Source organism: Canis lupus, chromosome 3 (assembly GCF_003254725.2).
Source record: "Canis lupus dingo isolate Sandy chromosome 3, ASM325472v2, whole genome shotgun sequence".
NCBI lineage: Eukaryota > Metazoa > Chordata > Mammalia > Carnivora > Canidae > Canis > Canis lupus.
The window spans coordinates 24,355,488-24,377,552 of NC_064245.1; the positions used below are offsets into that span (position 1 = coordinate 24,355,488).

At 33.7% G+C, this 22,065-nt stretch overlaps 1 protein-coding gene across 18 annotated transcripts in view; it reads right to left on the bottom strand.

Annotated features, from left to right (window-relative positions):
- Positions 1 to 22,065, bottom strand: part of XRCC4 (X-ray repair cross complementing 4) — a 252,062-nt gene that overhangs the window by 148,089 nt on the left and 81,908 nt on the right. For all 18 annotated transcript variants that reach the window (XR_007409743.1, XR_007409745.1, XR_007409742.1 and 15 more), the window contains 2 exons: positions 7,405 to 7,571; positions 1,243 to 1,395 (listed from right to left, as the gene is read on the bottom strand). Coding sequence is in view for 14 of the 18 variants with exons in the window: in XM_049108299.1 (XP_048964256.1) it covers positions 1,243 to 1,395; positions 7,405 to 7,571 (320 nt within the window). In the remaining 4 variants the exon portion in view is untranslated. The remainder of the gene's footprint in view (positions 1 to 1,242; positions 1,396 to 7,404; positions 7,572 to 22,065) is intronic.

Genomic DNA, 22,065 nt, shown 5'->3' on the forward strand with positions numbered 1-22,065 from the left:
AATAAAAAATATCCCTGGAAAAATACTGTAGTTAAACAAACATATATTGAAATATATATAATTAAGATGAAAGCACTTTAAAGACTGTATGTTAACTCTCTTAAGAATAAGTTTCTCTTCTACCTAATTTAAATGTGGTTTAGTGCTCACTGTAATTAACTGTTAAATCAGTTTCTTATCATATTATTCATCTATAAAAATACTATGCTTCCAAATTATTTTCTATGGATCACAATGTGTTCAGTATTTTACTGATCTACAATAGTTTTGCCCTGCTTTTGATTGGCCCCAAATTCTCAGAGAGGTAACTTTCATCTTATTATGAAGATACCAAGTAAGGCACAGAGAGTTTAAAGAACTCTTACTTGCCCAAAAGACATATACTAACATAGACTTATCTGCCCAAAGTCATATACTAACAGATATCAAGTGCCAGACAGCACTTGAACTAGGACTATCTGACATCAAATATTATATTCTTCAGATGATGCCTTTCATAAGCCTGTGTGTTCTCTCAGACTCAGGACACAAGATCCAAACTTGTATCCACTATAATAATTAAGTGGATAAATAATAAATAAAATAATAAAATAAAAATCAGACTCTAACAATTATAATTGTCCAAACCATACAAGGTGTAAGTAACCTGTGATTTTTCCTTAAAAATCAATTACATATCCACTCCCAGAGCCACTTGATTCTAAAATTAACCACTACTCAGACACCAAGATTACAAATGTGCCAATCCTGCAGCTTAGCAGAAGATAAAAGTTTTTTTTTTTAATTTTTATTTATTTATTCATGAGAGACACACACAGAGAGAGAGAGAGGCAGAGACACAGGCAGAGGGAGAAGCAGGCTCCATGCAGGAAGCCTGACGTGGAACTCGATCCCGGGTCTTCAGGATCACAACCTGGGCTGAAAGTGGCGCAAAACCACTGAGCCATCCAGGCTGCCCAGTTTTTGTTACTTTTAATGATGTCTAAGAATTACATAAATAATACTTTAGATAAACCATACTCCAGTTTTAGGATTCAAGTGTAGTTATGACAGTAGCTAGACATAGAGAGATCATGCTGAGAATTCTCCAGCCCAGGGCATCCAACAGCCAGAGCATTCAACTTCAGACTGGCAAATGATCTCATGTTACTAAAAAGCTGGCATCTAACTTTCATTAAGTTTGGGGGAAAATTCCCTTTAAACTTATGTATCTGCCATCTCAAAACAGACAACTCAAAATACCTTTCATGCTCAATGTTCTTTTCTAGTTCTTGAACTTCATTTAACAATTTATGCAAGCTTCTAATCTTCGCTTTCTTCTCATTCAGCACCAGAATAAAGCGTTGATAAAGATCAGTCTCCATAGCTTCCTTAGCACTCACACATTTTTCAAATCTAAAATGTAAATAAACAAATAAATGAATCATCCAGTTTTTCTTAGTATTAATATTATTCAATCCAATACTGAAAATTATTTCAAGAAAACTTTTCAAGGAAAATATAATTAAAAGTCACTTTTACAGGTTTCCATTGATTTAAAGTTTTACACAGATAATTAAACAATTAGAATTTATTGTTTATCAATGTTAGTAATTTACGTAGTGAGGTAAGGATCAATATTGGAAAATAATGCCCAAAAAGATATATATATATATATATATACATATATATATATATATACATATATATATACACACACACACACACACACACACAAACCATAAATAAATCTGTATTTTAACAATTCAAAGATAAATTATTTCATGTATTCTTTTAAACGTAGTCTTTTTATACTTCTGTTGTTCTACACAGGTATTCTAGTATTTTCATTATATATGTATTTATGTAGATATGTTTAAATATATAATTTTTCACTGAAAAATTATAAACAAAAATGTCAAAATTTGATACCTTTGATATATATGTCCCTGTGCTTTCAACAACCTTTCTATCTAGAGATACAAAGAATTAGGGCCTCTTATGGAATGAAAAGGAACAAAAAACAGTATATTTTCTGGGAGCAATTACAATACCCTTATAGTAGAATCACTGCCAGGCTGTGAACTCTATAAATGCGGAGAGCAGATGTGTTTTATTGACTGCTTTATCTTTACTGCCTAAGACAGCGTTTGGCATTTGACAGGTGTGGAGTAGCTATTAGAAAAATTAATTGTGTTAATATGGACATCTTATAAGGTAATGGAGAATCAGTGATTCTGAATATATTTTTCATTCCTTTGACAGCTATTTACCATTGTAAGAGCAAAATTTTTCATCTCCTTCAGCTTCTGAAAAAAAAAAACTGTGGTAAATATTAATATAACAGTACTCCTTTCATCAAGAAAATGTCTTTGAGAAAGAAGTACACCAAAAAGTATGAGGAAATAAAGCAGAGCCAAAGTTGAAGAGGGGCTGCCAATATCAATGGCTTATTTTAGGCAGGGACATATCACTCACTGCATTTTTATATCAGATGTGAAATGTTATATAAACATTGTATCTCATCTTCTTGTACTATTTTCTAATGTAACATAGTAACAAAAATTTTAAAAGCTGAATAGAATATACATGAGTATACTATAAGATGCTTTATTCAAAGGCAAAGTAAAAAACCAATTATAAAAATGTACAACAAAAATTTTGGATATTATATAAAATTTTAGGAACAGTAACCAATTAGTTACTTACCTGATTTAAATGTATTTTAATTTCCATTAAATAACTTCAATAATTATTAATTGAAAGATTATGTGCACTTAACTAACAAGCACATTTCAAAACCTTTATTAAAATTAACATTTGATACAACACATGGACAAAAATGAAAATATCAAAATACAATATTATATAATTTGTCTAAAGAATATAGTTAATCAAAAAAAAAAAAGAATACAGTTAATCACAGCTACACTGTCGAAGGTAACATGTCTGTGATAGAAGAACAAACAACAGAATAACTGTCAACCTATGACTTAACCGTGCTTGGTTTTAGCAAACCTTTAAGATTTTCTTTCAACCAAACTTCCAATTATCAAACTGGATAACACTTTATAGACAAAGCTAGGGAGCGGGGGTTGGCTGGCACAGAGTATTATTGTGAAGAGTACAAAATTTATTCTCAATTATGAACTTATCAACAATTTGGAGAACACTATTCTTCTCTTAAACATTTAGTAACTAAGAAGTACATAGCATCCTTCCCATCTCATTTTTAATGCCAGTCCTCTCTTACAGCATTATGATGTTACTAGACCTTCCACATTACTTGCCTTCTGTCAACTTTTCACTGAAAGAACTAGACAGGTATTAGAAGATGAGGCCATTTAGTGAAGGAAAGATATGGGATTCACTGCTAAGTCAGTGATATTAAAGGAGAACTCACATACAACTAGATTAGACCACAACTAGTCCAAGAATCCTCTCCAAGGCAAAACTCAAGCCTGATGAAAACACAAATAACATTGAACAGGAAAGGGCTAATCATGTTTCATCCTTTCAATAGTGACTAGGACAACAGAACAATAATATTAAGGTTAATTAGTACTCTAGGACTGACATATCTAAAATCTATGACAAAAGAATAGTAATTAAAAAAATCAAAAGGATAAAGACTAAATAAGGAAAATACTGAATATTCAAAATAAAATATTTCTATACAGGAAAATAAAGATTCTAAGAATAACATTAAAAAATAACAAAAATAAGAGCAGAAACAAGGCAATTTCATGCAAAAATATAATCCAAAATAAAACAGATTAAAAGATAACCCAAAATAAAACAGCAGATATGTAAATGTGAACATGTGGTGCTTAGAAATAGTGCAGTAATCCTCATATTTACAATCAACTCTAGCCAAATTTATATCCAGGTCAGGGATGTACACAGCAAAAGAAAATGTGAATAGAGTTCAGAGGACAAAGAATGCTAAAAAGAACTGGAAAAGAAAGCGGTGGTAATGAGATTTAATAAGCCTTTAAGTACTGAAGAAGATGGTAAACAGCTGTTCCTCATCCTCTCTGACGAGAGAACAAGAGGAAATGGCCTTCAACTATACCATGAAGGACTCCGATTACCAAGAGATGGAAGGAAGAATTTTCTGACTGTGACTGTTCTTAAACACTGTAATGGGCTACCAAGGGGAGTTGAAGTTATCTCCTGAGGTCTTTAAAAATCAGACTGAATTCATCTGGATATAATGTGATCCTAGCTTGAAGGCAGAGAGATGAAGTAAAAGAGCTTTCAAGGTCTCTTCTATTCTATTGATTCCATGAGTGTCAACCCATTTCAATCTGCCGAGAATTGCCTCCAATTATAGGTTTAATAACTATAACTCAGAATAAAGCTGGAGAGTTTCTAACTTGATGTCTGAATGCAAAGAAAAAAAGACGTGTTTAGTAATATGGAACTTGAGAGTTGTATTTGAAATTAAATAGGAAAAACAAGTAAAATAGATATAGCTAAAAATAAATAAATAAAAATAAATATAGCTAATAACTTACGGATTCACATACAATATTTCTAATGTTTCCTGCTTTACCTAAACTATACAAAATTAAAATGATCCAGTAATGTCACTTGTTCAAAATAGAGCTAAGACCACAATTACTAGTTAATAAAAAATAACAGCAAATATGTTAAAAGTCTGCATTTAGTTACTAAGGCTCATTTTTTACTCATATTGTAAATCCTCATTCCTTATTCAAACTTCATTTATTCTTTACTGTCATCCTATATGAAAATAGCTTTAGCGTTGGTTCTGATTATAATTATACATATTTAAATAACAAAATACATACAAAAATATCCCCCAAAGTCAAAAAAGAAATTTAACCCACAATTTCAGATATATACTATTAACATTTTTTTTCCTCTAGATATTTCTATCTGAAGATACATTTTGCAAAAACTGGCATACTATTCCTTTTTTTGGTAACTCACATTTCTCCTCTTAACATATCATTAACATTACCATAGTGCAAGCACATGTGTATATGACTGCTTTGTGTTCATATAATGTCACATTGTGTATTAAATTTATTTAGGACCTAGCTACCACAGTTTCTAAGGGAATTCTCATCATCTATTTTGTGCTGCTTCCCTCCACCACCCCCCCAAATGCATACACAGTCTGAAACAATGATGGAGAAGAAATGACTGGGGAGCATAGGTGTACACTGATATAAGAGTATCAAAGGCTGTCCAGAAAACTGAACTGTGGCCAGTTCTAACATGATGGTCACCACTCTAATTTAGTTACCTAACTCAGTATGTTCATATCCTGTTTCTAATTTCTCCAAAAACTCTTGAATAGTACTAGTGCCATATAGAAGGTGGAGATATAACCCTTGGCTCATTTTCTACTCTACTAAAGCTCTAGAAAAGGAACATATAAGTACTGCTTGGCCATGACCAAGAAATATTACAGCTCCTTAAAATGGCCACCTTCTCCTCTGATAGGAAAGAAAACCATTTGGGAAATTTGGAAAAGAGATAAAGCTACTAATCTAACATCTGGAATACAATCAAGAGCATAGATTTCTCTGGAGCAGGCTCATTTTCCTGTTTTGGAGGCTACCGCAATGGCACAGATCTTCAAACCCTGAAGAAAATACGTGACCCTGTATTTACAAAAAAGAATAGCTGGAGCATAATAAGACTAGTGATGAGAGATATGGTTGTGCTTTTGATTAAACAGGAAACGTTTTGCTGCAATAATGTAAAAGCAATTTCTGGACAGTTCAAATCAAGCTACTGAGCACTATCTATTATACACACCCCTCTGTCACTGTCTTACAGCACGGGGTGCATTTGTCTCCACCATTTCATCTTTGTTCCCTGCTGCTTTCCAGTCTATGGCAGTGGTGCTGAATACTGATGAGATAACACCTCTTTCAACCTCTGGCAGACATTTTAAAGCAATTTGTTCAAGTACCAAGTACCCAGTCTGCATTTTTGTGGGCAATTTGTGGATCAAATTTCCCATCATTCTGAGGGTATTTTGAGTTTTAAATATAATGGCTTATCACGACCACAGTATGCCTGCTTTAATTTGACTTATTTCGTATATAAAAAAAGCATATCCAAACAACAGATAAAAACCCAATACCATGCTTTCTAGCACAGATATCTGATATTGATTCACACTAACATGATTTTAAGGAGAAAGAGGAAGAGAAAAATTAACTCATTTCTCCATATGGTTTCCTAATATTTATTTACACAGTTGTGATTTGGTCTCATTTTTATATAATTGGAGATAAATATTAATTCAAAGATAAAAGAGAACAAGATACTTTCTTAATCTAATAACTGAGAGCTAATAGTCAAGTTTTAGGTGTTAAGTTTACATGTCTTACATTAATAAAATAATTGGATATATAGAAACCTAATTTCTTCTAGTCAAAGCCCTTTTCACAGATATACATTGAGAATGATAAACCCTTCACATTTTTCATATACTCTGACACTTACTTACCAATGTCCATATAAAACAATCTGAAGGATTGTCCTAAAAAAAACCCCTAAATTGGAAAAATTGTTATTATGTTCTAGAGCTACTGGTTTGAATCTATTGGAAATACTGAATATAATAATATTATTATATACATTCGATTTAACTCTTTCAGATGTTGCCATGCATATACATACAAACACATGCATATGATGTTTTATGTCTCTGAAGACATATAAATGTCACAACATTTATTTTCTTCAAACATCTTTTCCATAACAGAATAATATAAAATACTGGCCCAGATCATGATACAGTTGAAAAAATGCATAATAAGAAGTGAAATGACTTTCTTCATCATTTTATTATTTTTACTTTTCTTCATCATTTTAAAAATAAGAGGCAAAAGAAAGGTTTCTAAATGCCTTATCTAGTAATCATAATTATATCATCTTTTTAAAATGCTGGTAGCATTTATTTATTCAGTGAGCAAACTAAGTCTATATCAGGAGCCAAAGCACACAGCACCTGAAATGGTTACCATTTACATAAAAATTCCATATAGGTAATCAACTGGCATATTTACATTTCATGTCTCTTTTTTATTCATTGTTTGTCCTATAACTTGAGATAAATTAAATCTTATAAATATCAACTTCCTAAATTTTTACTAATATTAGTGGTTTTTTATTCTCATTCTCATTTTGATTCTCATTGATTATTTTTTATTGTTCATTAGTTTGCTGGTGCTACCAAATACTAATAGCTTAAAAGTTTTAACAGACTCCAATAATGTACAATAATGGTCAATATTTTAATTTAATCATATTAGGTAAAGATTTTATGTTAAATATGTGCTAGTACACATATATTATAAACTTACAAAATAAGTAAATCTATAGCAATATAAGGAGAGCTTAATGTTTGTATAGTATAAGAACATTAGCACATACCGCCCTTGAACATCATTCCAATCTCTCAGAAGCCTTTCATTTTCCTTCTGCAGGTGCTCATTTTTGGCTTGGTTTTCTGTGATGGTGTCCAGGCAATCACAAATAAGTTTTCTAATGACCTCACCTGGATTTGCAACTTTCTCTAGATTGAAGGAACCAAGTCTGAACTAGAACAAAAGGAAAACATTATTAGTTTTGGGAGAATATCAAAATCGAGTGGTCCAGTTTTAAACATACATAATTTCTTCTGAGGGGGGGAAAAGTACAAGATATAAATACAATGCATTTATCAGATATAAATAAAGTGAAAAAAAACTGGATAACTTTCTACCTTCTTACTGAAAGTTTATCATGTAAATCAACATAGAACCCAAGAATAATTTGTGTAAGTGGTAAGTCACTCTCCCACCTCCTAGCAGAGAAGAAAACTAAACACACCATATAAGCACACTATCATTTGTTCACTACAACTTAATTTAGGTCACTACTCAGAGTAAGAAAAGGAATTATACATGAAGATTTTTAACTGTACTTTCTGTTAATAGTGGTGATAGAATAAGTGATAATCTATTTCTGAATAAAGAGCAAAATTTTGGCAATAGTTAAGAGTAATGCAGGATTTTGGAAACTGATAAACCTGGTGGTACCACTCAGTAATTACTTCTGTATCAAAACCCAATAAATTACAAATAATAACATCTAATGTCAAGTTTGTGTACTTCATAAACCTAAGATTTGCAAAAACATATCCTCTACTAGAAGGCACTTTAAAATAAAATAGTATAATACAGTTTCATTATAGTCAGGGAATTTAGAAGGGGACATAGGTTCTACTCAACTCATTGATAAATAGAGATAATAAAATATAGTGACTTAATCTTAATTATAATTATCCTTACTATTACAATTATTATAACTAAATACAATTTTAAAAATGATGATTATAGAGTTATCATGCCTTGCAGTTGAAATTTAACTAGAGCATAAAACACATACAACTCATCTAATCATCACCAAAATGAAACTACTATATCCACTTATTAATTAAGTAAACAGAGATTCAGAGTATTTACCTACAGTACTGAAGGAATACAGTCAAAATCGTACTATGCTAATTGAAAGTACATTTGAGGAAAAAAGAATTTAAACATTCACCTTCTGAAGTTTCTCTTAATGTAAACAAACACGCATATACACACACACAAAAGGCAAAGATCACTAATAGAATACAAAGAACATAATTTTCTTGAGTTGATATAAAGAAGAAAAATTAAGCTTATTGTTATATAATAGGTAACTCTATCAGTAAAACATAAACCCCCAAAATGATTCTGTATATTCTCATTATCACAAGGGTCAGGCAGCTTTGACCAAGACATTTTTAGAAAGGAACAAGTATTTCATTATATGAAAGTTTTAACAATGCCAAATGGATAATGGCCACATTATGCCACATTTTGATCCTGAATAAAGTAATGGTAAAATACAAATGCACAGATAAGAATAAATCCAGCTGCCTACTCTTCTATCTTACATGGCAAACAAAGAAGGGACCAATTCTAAATCACTAATAAACAATTTCTTTCAAAATATCATTCAAACATATATTCAAATTCTAAAAGAAAATTCTTAAATCTTTTCTTGCTTATGCACTGTAGAATAAACTTAAAATGTTATTTCTTCTTAGGAATACACAACTATTTTCTGTTTCTATTTTCGAATTAAATTCACTACATTTTGGTCCTTTAATGGGTGTGAACATGTTATTCTAAACAATGAAAATATACAAGAAGCATCTAGAAATTCAATCCAAGAAAAGAAATTTACTTGAAATATTCAACTCACTTCTTAGAAAAATTTTGGAATAAATGAAGAGTAATTCTGCTGGACCATACTTCCTGTAATACACACCGTTTAGAGCCAAGGCACAAAGCTCCCTTCTACTTTCACTGCTGCTTTTCCAGTCTTTCTGTATCATTGAAGATGTAAGGGGACATATGCACTGAGCTTTAATCAGGGCCTTCTATCAGATATAATTAAATAAGAAGCAAAAAGTATTTCTGCACTTTAACTCTATATCAAGCTAAATTTTTTAAAGATTTTATTTATTTGAGAGAGAGAAAGATAGAGAGCGAGCGAGCGCACGAGCAGGGGGAGGAGCAGAGGGAGAGGGACAAGCAGACTCCATGACTCCATGCTGAGTATGGAGCCCAATGCTGGTGGTTGTGGGGGCACTTAAAGCCAGGACCCTGAGATCATGACCTAAGCTGAATCAAGAGCCAGACAGTCAACAGACTGAGCCACTGAGGTGCCTCAATTTTTTTTTTTTCTTAAAGAGAGAGAACAAGCATGAGAACCAAGAGTTGGGGAGATGATTTAGTAGTAGGGAAGGGCAGAAGGAGAGAGAGAGAATCTTAAGCAGGCTCCACACCCCAGGGCAGAGCCTGATGGTGGGGCTCAATCTCATGACTCTTAGATCATGATCTAAGCCAAAATCAAGAGCCTGACATTTAACCAACTGAGCCACTCAGGTGCTCCTATATCCAGCTGATCTTTATACTAGCCCACTTATAAAAAGTGGAAACGTTAAGAAGTATTATTTTTAAAGCAAGCAAATTTGCACAAAAGCTACATTGTATGGCTGGGTTGGCTTAAAAAACCTCTACTCCAGCTTTTGTTTGATACAGAATGCTATTAGCATAGCTTTTCTTTAATTATTAATCCTATAATTTCAAAATAATCTACAATATAAAATAAGGATTTCAAATGGTAAACCAGAATCAGAAACCACAAATAAAAGGCATCCCGAAAGTATGTCTCTCCTTATGGGCATGGTCAAAACCGTTTCTTTTTCTAGTCAGTTCTCAAGATCTCGTGGAGAATTGGTACATAGACCTATACTAAGCACTCCATTCAGTCTATAATCTAAGACTTTTAGGCCACATCTTTATTTTTCTGTGTAAAAAAGTTGAAAACAATCAATTTTTTAAATGTTGATAATCTAGTACAGTAGGGTGTACTAGTCGGTTCTAAGTCATAATTTTAGATAGCAAAACAAGCAAGTAATAACATCTTAAAAATCCGATCTGCATTAAAAATTCTCAATTTCAGAAAACTTATCCATTTTCTTTAGCCAGTGCATTGTTTATTCCAGATATCTGTCTGGATATCTGTCAATTCTTAAATCCAAGGTTAAATGCCATACCTCCTTACCTACCACTTCAAAGCCCAGGTCAAGTTCTCCATAACTACTTTTGCCTACGCTGACCTCTCTATTCTTAACACTTCAGAGTTTGTCTCACAATTTTTCCCCCTGTCATCTTTTCTAGCTCTTTAGGATCAGAGGCCCTATCTTATATTTCTTCCACTGCCTCCACCGTGTCTTGCACAGCCCTAGACATATATTAAGCACTCAATAAGGACTTCAATTTTTTTATTGGAATGGTCTTTATTAATAAAGGAATATGACTATAATGGGGTAGGCAAATAAAAACGTGGGACAATGAGGCACCTGGGTGGCTCAGTCAGTTAAGTGTCCAACTTCTGAACTCAGCTCAGGTCTTGACCTCAGGATTGTGAGTTCAAGCGCTACATTGGGTGCAGAGCCTACTTTAAAAAAAATGGGATAGTGATGCTGTAGACACAAATTAAGAAATATTTTAAGTAGTTTAAGAATAAAACAAAGTTTTATTTTATTGAATAATATAATTGAAACAAAAAGTGTTTGTTAAAAACTACTACATAATAGCACAATACTGTGATAATCTATATGTTTAATAAAACCTACATAGATTTTTTAAAAGAATGTTATGAAGTTATATACTCAGTTTTCAGGTTCTTTAGAGTGACGAAATGAAAGAGAATATATAGTACTAGTAAAGTACACAAAATAAACACCATGAATAACAACTACTAATCAGTTCCTGGGAGATTGTTTGTGGTCCTTCTGTTTCTGGGGGAAGGAGAGTTATCACAGTATGAGTTGATATTCTGCTTAAAACACATCATTTAAATAATTTGAGTTTTGATATATTATCAGAGTAGTCAAAATAAGCTTGCAGAATAAATCTTTGCTACTGTCCTGGGAACCAAAATGTAAAGCTAAAGGAAAAGGAGGAATAAAGATACCTTGATGTTATTACTAGGCAAATGATGGTCAGATAGGAACTCATTTTTCTCAGTGTATGTTTTTAATTTATTCCTATCAGACAAAACTTTATCTAGATATGTATACACTAAAAAAGTAAAGCCTGCCCATTATAGTTTGTAATACAGAATGTTGTCTATTTTAGACAAATACATAGTTGCATATGCATAGCTATTATAAAACACACTTACAGAATTCAGAAATATAGGAAATCAGTTAAGTTTTATAATAAAAAAACAGACTAAGCCATATTATTTAGGCCTACTTACGTTAATTATCACCTGCTCATATTTTGTATCAAATATATTTTTACTAAGATTTGTATCATGAACTCCTTGGTTTAGTGTCCTGTTGAAATTTTTATTTCATATTTAAATGAATAACATTACAAATGTACCTCCTAAAGCAGTGATATGTCTAGGTTGATAACCAGTCTAAGCTATCTAGAACTTAGAAAAGAATACTGATAAGTCCTTCTAAAAAAGATAAGAGAGCTATATATACTGTGAGACTACTAATCTCACCTTTCCAACTATTTTCTTGCACAAATTTCTTACAGCTCACTAAAAAATGTTTAAATATCTCCAGATGATTGTATGATCAAACAAGGCTCTGTATATTTTAGATCCTGTAGGTTCTTAAAGTCAAAACACAATAATCTAAAAGTAAAAAATACACTGATCTCAAATTACAGTGCTACAAAATTATTAGGACTTTAAGGCTAAGTTATATGTTTTAACATATTAAGTATCATCTAAGAATTCTTATTTTGATCTTCATAATTGCAAAAATCATTGGTGGAAGTCAGAGAATCCTTCACAACAAAACACCCAAAAGCCTAGTTGGTAAGGGAGTCTCAGAAGTTACTTTTACATTGAATGACTGTAAATGGTCACTCCACTACTATTTTAAAATAGATGATGAGTTTTCTGGTTTATGAGAAATACAGTAAAATCTAGATTTATCTTAGCTTAATTAGGAGTTAAAGTTAATGATGACAAATTATATTATACATGGATTTAGAATCAACTGGAAGGTTGTTTATAGTAACTGGATTGGGGAGAGCAGATAGAGGACAGGAGTTGCCTATTATTTGCCTGTTACTTTAGTTTTGGTATTAGGTGCTGATAAATATTGCCTTGGATTCCCCAATATTCTTCTAAATCTGATAATACTTATCTAATCATATCTGTGCAGTATGCTTCTCTGTCCTCCACTTAGATGCTAAATGGTAATATTTCTTGGTATGGTCTCTTGACCTACTTTTCTTTTTTCCTCTATAGTTATAGAGTTATCCACAATAACAAGTTCCACTATTACAGATAAACTGAAAACTGCCCAACGTATATCTGTAAGTGAGGCCTCTCTTGAACTCTCGACTTATATACACATTTAACTCATTTTTGGAATGGTGCCAGCAAGATGACCTACACAAGTCTCAAACTTTAAATACCAAAATAGAATTCACTGTCCATCCTCTTCAATACTAAACTAACCCTGGGGATCCCTGGGTGGCTCAGCAGTTTGGCGCCTGCCTTTGGTCCAGGGCGCAATCCTGGAGTCCCAGGATCGAGTCCCGGGTCAGGCTCCTGGCATGGAGCCTGCTTCTCCCTCTGCCTGTGTCTCTGCCTCTCTCTGCCTCTCTCTCTCTCTCTCTCTCTCAAATAAATAAATAAATACATACATACATACACACTAAACTAACCCTTCCCTGCATTTTCCACTGAGACATTCACCATTCATTCAGTTATACTTGGATGGTATAGTGAGTGAGCATGGATAGCTATCATAACATTACAGTATTTACTTTTATTTCTGTAGTATGCTAAAAGCTGCAAAGGGATAGGGGCTACATATTACACAATAGTATCCCCATTTTTTTTATTTTCTTAAATTAACTTAATCTTTTACAGCAACTTTTGGTTTTACAGAATAGAATGGGGACAGTTCCCATACACACCCCACCCCCCGCAGGTGCCCCTAATATTAACATCTGCATGGATATGCTACATTTGCTACAACAAATGAGATAAATATTGTTTAGCTACTAGTACTTAAACTCCATAATCTACAGTAGAGCTTATTATTTGTATTGTACAGGTGACCCCTGAGCAATACAAGTTTGAGCTGCACAGGTCTACTTACATGCAGATTTTTTACAGTACAGTCCTATAAAGGTATTTTTTTCTTCCTTATGATTTTCTTAGTAACATTTTCTTTCCTCTAGCTTATGTTATTGTTAAGAATACAGTATATAAATACTGTATAAACAGTGTTAATCAATGGTTTACATTATTGGTAAGACTTCTGGTCAACAGTAGACTATTAGAAATTAAGTTTTTGGAGACTCAAAAGTTGGTATCACCATTCTTACATGGTGAAACACAGAATACATTCATTCATTCATTTATCAGACTTTTTTTGTATGTACTCTGTACTAGGCATTGGGGACACTGCTGTGAGAAAGGAAAACAATGTGTGTGCTCTCTTGGAACTTTTCATGGAAAGAGTTGATGGTACACAATGATTATAGTTTCACACAGTTGTAGAATCAATGAAGAAAAAAAATAGGTAAGATTGTGATTAGAGGGCAGCATATCTTTGGATAGGGGAGGGGAAAAGATCTTGCAAAAACTTAGGGGGAGGATTCCCTGGGTGGCTCAGCAGTTTAGCACCTGCCTTTGGTCCAGGGAGCCATCCTGGAGTCCCGGGATCGAGTCCCATGTCAGGCTCCTGGCATGGAGCCTGCTTATCCCTCCTCCTGTGTCTCTGCCTCTCTCTCTCTCTCTCTGGATCTATCATAAATAAACAAATAAGTAAATCTTTAAAAAGAAAAAAACTTAGGGGGAGAACACAGGAGATGAGATGGAAAAAGCAGGAGACTAAATCACACAGGACTTTGTAGGCTACAGTAAGAAGCTGAAGATTTATTCCAATTATAACAAAAAGCCATTGGAAGGTTATAGGCAGGAAAAGGACTGCTTAAATACTACATAGCATTTCCTCTAAGACTGCCCCCGATTATCTCAACCTGTTGGGACGCATACCCTGTGTAATCCCCTTCCCTTGAGTGCAGGGAGGCCTGTGACTTGTTTCTAATCAACAGAATACAGCAAAGGTGACACATACCATTTCAGTGATTAAGTTATGTAAGATGATAATATCCATCTTGCTAACAGATTCTCTCCTTGCTGGCTTTTATGACACTAGTAGCCACATTGGAGAAGCCCATGCAGCAAAGAACCAAGAGTGATCTCTGACAAATAATCATTTTAAAACCACAGGAGGCCTCTGACCAACAGCCAGTGTATTAGATGGGTTCTCTAAAGACACTGAAACAGTAAGATGTTTATACATATAGAAAGAGACTTATTGTAAGGAATTGGCAGACGTGATCATGAAGGTTGGCAAATCCAAAATCCGCTGAGTGGACCAGCAGGCTGGGAATCTAGGAAGAATCAATGAAATCTCTTGGCAGACTTCCCTCTTGTTCTGGGGAGAACAGTCTTGTGCTGTTCAGGCTTTCAACTGACTGACTGAGGTCCTCCCTTATTTGGAGGGTATTCTGCTTTATGCAAAATCCACTGATTTTAATATTAATTTCATCCAAAAACTTCCTCACAGAAATATCCAGAATAATGTTTGACCACGTACGTACCTAGGCACTTTTAGCCCATCCAACTTAACACATAAAATTAACAGCCAGCAGGAAACTGAGGCCCTCAGTACAACAGGCTACAAGGAACTGAACTGTGCCAGCAACCCCATGACCTTAAAAACAGATCTTTCACCTTGAGATAAGACTGCAGCTCTAGCCAAAACAGCTTTCACAGGAGTCCTAGCAAAGCCATGCCTGGATTTCTGACCCATGGAAAGCCAGAAAATAAATGTGCAGGGTTTCAAGCTGCCAAGATTTTGGTAACTTGTTACCCCACAATACATAATTAATACAAATATGCTTCAATATTCCAGTCTAAAAACAAAAGCAAAATAAAACACAATCTCCTTAATGTCATATCTAATTCTAGCTAGTATTCATTTTTCTGCTTCAGTCACAGCAAAAATTTCTCAAAAAATAAATGTCCTATCTGTCCTGCTTCCAAAAGTTACTAGCCATGTGGAGGCCAAGAAAAATTAAGGCCATTCCACCTCAAGTTTAGCATTAGCACAAGTACAGCCATCTTAGGTCCCTAGGAATAAGAGCTGAACTTTACAGGAAAAACTGCAGAATGTCCTAGGCAGGGAATCCCATATCAGAAAGACAATAAAGCTCAGAATGCCCTCAGCAGAGAATCTCGTATCAGATCTTAAGAAACTCCTCCAACCCTTTCCCTCATATTGGAATGGAAAAAATTCCTCCATTCCTTCTGAAGATCCCCTAGACCAGCCCATAAAAAACCCAGCTGTAACCCACTTCAGGGTCCAAGCCTCTGCTCTGCTGCATGGAGTATACTTGGACCCAAGCTCGAGCTTGTAAATAAACCCTCGTGTGTTTGCATCGGTGTAGGCTCCTTGGTGGTTTCTCGGATTCGCAATCTTGCGCACAACAGCCACACACGGGCTATTTAAGTTTAAATGAACTAAAATTAAAAACTGAGCTCCTCAATAACAAAAGTCACATTTTAGCACTCAATACAGAGATGAGGCTAGTAGTTGCTATATCAGACCGCAAAGATACATAACTTATCATCCCAGAAATTTCTTTAGAAGAGCATCGAACTGTTTCCTCATTTTATTACAACCCATTTTTTCTTTAAATACTTCAGTGGATGAAAACGCTTTTTATAATCTGGCCCATGACTCTCTCTAATTGCATCTCTCACCATTCCCCCTACCCTTGCTATCGCTAGCCAACTGCTTTCTTTATATACTTGAATAAGTCAATTATTCCCATATGTAACAGGCAGCTTCCTCCAAAAGTAATCGTGGCTCCCTCACAAGTTCTATAACTGGTGAATAGGTTGCTTCCTCTGTGAAAAAGGGGCTTTGCAGATGTGTTAAGGATACAGACCTTGAGATGAAGAGATTGTTGTGGATTATCTGAGTGAGCCCAATCTATTCACATAAGTCCTTAGTAACAGTTAGAAGGACATGGAATTTGAAGAGAAGCACAGAAAGATTCAAAACTGCTGGCTCTGAAAGGAGGAGACCATGAACCAAGATGTGAGTGGTTTCTAGAAGCTGGAAAAAGACAAGGAAAGGGTTTTTTCTGCAGAGCTTCCAGAAAGGAATACAGTCCTGCTGACATACTGATTTTAGCTAGGTGAGACTACTATGGTGGACTTTTTAAAAAAGTATTTAGTTAGTTAGTTTAGTTACAGAGCCCGCAAGCAGGTGGCAGGAGAGGGGAAGAGGGAAGGAAGAGGGAGAGGGAGAGGGAGAGAGAATCTCAAGCAGGCTCTGTGCTGAGCTTGGAGCCCAATGCAGGGCTTGATCCCACTACCTCGAGGTCATGACCTGAGCTGAAATTGGACCCTTAATTGAATGAGCCACCCAGGTGCCCCTGTGTTGTCCTTCTGACCTACAGAAACATGGAACATTGAATTTATGTTGTTTAGAGCTACTAAACTTCTGGTTATCTGTTGTGGTAGCAACTAAAAATACAGTATATCAGGGTCTGTGGTAGGATAAATAATTGATCCCCAGTGAGGCCCACATCCTAATTCCCAGAATCTGTGAATACCACTTTATATGGCAAAAGGGACTTTGAAGATGTGATTAAATCAAGGATCCTGAGATGGGGCTGTTATCATGCATTAACCAGGTGGCCCAATGTAATCATAGGGTCCTTATAAGGGGAAGCAGGAGATCAGACTGAGCAAAGGCAGTGCGATGATGAAAACAAGAGATTGGAATGATGTGGACAAAGCCCAAGGAAGGCTGGCAGCCTCTTGATGCTGAAAGAAGAAAACCACTAAGTTTGTGGTACTTTGTCACAGTCATAACAGGAAACTAATAGAGTCTGCATATTCTTCTAGAATGTTCTCCCTGAATTGCACATGGCTTCCTCTGGTATTTTACTCAAGTCTCTGTTCAATGTTACCTCTAGAGACACTGCCTTTGACTACCTTAACTATGATATAAACATTCCAGAATCCTCCAAGTAGTCCTACAAAGAAATGTCAATAGTATAGGTACTAAGAAATAATTTTTTATAATTTTCATAGCTTGTAATCATCTTAATTCATTTTATTTACAAATGGTTATTGTTTCCCTTCCTCATGCTTATAGCGGAGATTCAAAATATGTTTTTTAACTGAGTGAATGAATACTTGGTCATAAATGTTGCAAATATTTTTCTGATTTGGCAATACTACATATAAAGCATTTACATTTTAATGTAGTTAAATCTAAAAACAGTTCTGTTGGGGTGCCTGGCTGGCTCAATCCATGGAACATACAATTCCTGATATCGGAGTTGTAGATTTGACCCCATATCAGGCGTAGAGATTATTTAAAAATAAAATCTTTAAAAAATAAAATAAAAATAGTTTCCTTTTAAGTCTTTGCAAATCAAAGAAAATAATCATTTAGCCACATTTTCATTTTTACTTCTCCAAATACATGAGCAATGTTTCCTCACCCTTTACTCAGTGATCCATTCTCTCCCTACTGATATAAAATGCCACCATTATTAGAAACTACATATTTATGCATACTTAAGTATATTCTTGAGTTTCCTATTTAGTACCATCATTCGTTATTCTTTTACTAGTACTATGATGCTCTTTTAATTATTACAGCTTTATAATATGCTTTATTACTAAAGATTATAAATTCCATCTCATAATTCCTTTTTCAATATTGTGTTGTCTAGTTTCGCCAAGCACATTTCATCCCAAGAATTCTAACTGAATTTGACAAAAACAAAAAAAGCAACTAAGAAATACTAGGAACTTTGTTTTGAATTACATTCTTTCAAATTATTTTAAAAGGAATTAACTTATTTCCAACATGAATTAACAGTGTCATTCCTCCATTAAAGATCATTATGTTTCTTCATTTAACCAAGAGTTATTTTTATATATTTTGGTTAAGTTTCTCATTGCATTTTTTTTATAGGATAATTTTTTTTTAAATTTTTATTTATTTATGATAGTCACAGAGAGAGAGAGAGAGGCAGAGACACAGGCAGAGGGAGAAGCAGGCTCCATGCACCGGGAGCCTGACATGGGATTCGATCCCGGGTCTCCAGGATCGCACCCTGGGCCAAAGGCAGGCGCTAAACCGCTGTGCCACCCAGGGATCCCTCTCATTGCATTTTTAAAATCAGGCTCCTTCCACTGTGGCTGATAAGACTACCAAATAATCTGCAGGTAGAAATACAATTGCAACTGTCTATTCAGTCGTATTTTTAATACCTTGGTCATATCAAAAGAATTTTATGGTGCATGGGAACCTTAGAAAATCTCTATTTTAGAATCCCAATACTGACCTTTATTTTCAGTTGGGGTCTTGCATACGCAATCATAACCACTGTATTTAAAATAATTACTTAAACTATAGAAGATTTGTGAACAAAATCCTAAGCACTGATCATGAAGGATTTTGTAAATAAATTACAACAGAAAAAAAGAACTTAATGACACAAAAAACTCCACTCTCTTAAGTCAGTTTGAATTTGATTTGTCTTTTAAAAATGGTTGATTACTTTAACACAGTGGCATTCCAGAGTGGCTATGACAGAGAAAAATGTCAATGGGGCTAGGATCACTCTGTTGCTTAGCTTCTAAGGCCCCATAGAAATAGTAAACAAGCAAACACTGGACAAAAGTTACGATAAAATATCACACTACGGAAAAAAAAAAAATATCACACTACGGGATAATTAGGAAACATAATTGTTAATAAAACATAGTATGAAATGGTATGAATCATTTATTTCTGACTTTAAACCAGTTTATCATGTTAAGTAACAATTGTTCAGGTCTCTCATAACATTCTCCAGGAAAATTAAAACAGTAGGATCTTGTTTTTGTTTTTGTTTTGTTTTCTGATTATAAAATTCTGGCCCTTTGTCATTTAAAAATTTCAGAAACAAAAAATAAAAAAAAAAAAAATTCAGAAACTTCTCTTATCCTGCCCCTAAAGGAGTGAATTATAGTTTTTTGAAGAAACAGCATGACTGGTTAAAAGTCATTATATTGACATTAGAAACTTTTTGGAAACAAAATATTTTCCTAAAAACTTACTGTGTTAACTGCAACTCTAAATCAATTATCATAAACTTAAAATCAATTATCATAAACTAATAAACTCAAAACTAGTGATCCTTAAAAAAATCATAGAAGTACCAAGTATCATTAAATCCTCAACTTAAATAAAATTATAAAATATGAAATCAAAGATAATATATGCTCATTTTTCTATATGGTTTATGAAATTACTTCTAAAAAATTTTTTAAAGCTTAATAATTGCCTTTTTAAACTAAGGATTAAAAATTCTTCCACCATATATTTTTCATTCAAAATTATTTACTAAGGGTGGCTCAATCAGTTAAGCAACTGACTCTTGCTCTCAGCTCAGGTCTTGATTTCAGGGTTGTAAGTTCAAGCCCCGCATTGGGTTCCACACTGGGTGTGGAACCTACTTAAAAAAAAAAAAAGTACTAAGAATTCTATAAAACTTTATTTATTGTAATTTAACAGTAGCTCTCTAGGAAGTAAATTTCTATCCAAAATATTTATACAGATAGTTAATATTTACTTTGATTTATTGCCTTCCTTACCTAGAGACAGAATAAAAACCAAGTACTGGTCTAAAAAACATTTAAACATTTTTCAAGGCTTTTTAAGGTAAATAATCACTTAATAAGAAAACTGCCTATAAAAATTACTATCTATTGATACTTGAGAAGAACCAAAGAGCACAATGGATGGTAATCATGCATTTAATCGAATTTTCTTGCAAAGAAAAATGTAATTAAGAATTAACACTGAGGTAGTTCCAGTTCAGATAATGGCGAAGTAAGCTGTATCAGACTAACCCCCCTGGCGGTAACAATTATAAACTTCGAACCAAAAACTAAAAAACAAAACCTATCAAAGGACTGAAGAATGACCCAACAATAGGCAGCAACTGGAAGGTACTGAAGTAGGGTGAGACCCATGCTTCTGTGAGCTCCTCACAGGGCATTCTCCTCTGTCCAAGAGTTCATATACAATAAGTAGAAACCATACTTACTGCCCTGAAGTATCAAAGAATAAAATTCAGGCTTGCACACATAACAAACACAAGCAAATATATAGATGGAAAATAGGAGAGAAATTCTAAGAAAATTAGAGGGCAATAGAGTAAAGGATCAGTTAAAATCCATATAAAAGAGTTAGCCAAAAGAAAATCAGTTAAAATATACATAATAAAGTCAGCCAAAAGAAAAAACGGAACAGAAAAGGAATTTAAAAAGTAGAAGAAATACATGTACTGAAATTTCCAGTTAGAAAGAGTCCACTAAGGTCCCAGCACACTGGAATTGAAAATGACTCATACCAAGACATAACAACACTAAATTTCAGAACATTTGGAACAAAAGAGAATCCTAGAAGATTCCAAAGCATTAAAACAGGTTATACGCGAATGATCAGGAATTAGAATGGCCCTGGATTTCTATCACATTGCTGGACACCAAAAGTCAATAAATTAATGTCTTCAAAATAAAAAAGAAATATTCAGAGAATATGTTCCATCAATATGATGAAATATACCAAATTATATCATAACATTTTAAAAATAGTAATTAACATTTATTGGGTGCTTACTATGTTTCAGGCATTATATACTTAATAGAGAAGTCTCTAATTGTAATAAATTCAGATTGTGAACTCTATGGATCTAAGACTAAAATAATACAAGAAATATATGAAGTGTAGTCAGTAAGAATTCTATATAAAAACTTGAAATTCAATTAAATATTCTTTCTTTAGATCCTACCATGTGAATATACAAGGCAATCTACATCATATGAACATAAGTCAGATAGAGTATCTACTTTACCTAAATGTAGAGAGTTGTAGTATTTTATAAGACCTACAATGTTAATAGATTAATTTCAGAAAAATCAAGATGAACCATATCCCAATCATGAATTTTCAACTTTTAAAAGCTCAAAGTAAAAATGTAGCCAAACAAAAATGTTGAAATACCGCAGTACTGAAATTACTGTTTTCAATGAAATAATGTCATTACTGCATGAAATACCAAATATTTTGTGGTAACTATGTAAATAAGTCATGTTACATAGAATAGCACCTTGCTGTTAGGAAATATTAAAAGCAGAAACCTAGTTTCAGTTAAGTCCAAAAGAAATCAACTATTTGGCATACTGTAGTTCCACTTCAGTAAACTGTTTCTTACAGAGCAGCTCTCAAATGAGAACACTTACTCATTGCCAAAAGTGTCCAAATGGTATAGTAGTTACTGTATTTTGACAGTGTAGTAATTTCAATTTACTCAATGGGGTGCTAAGGGATAAAACCCTAAAACTAAAGTAAGGGAGCAGTGGAAAGGAGGGTGG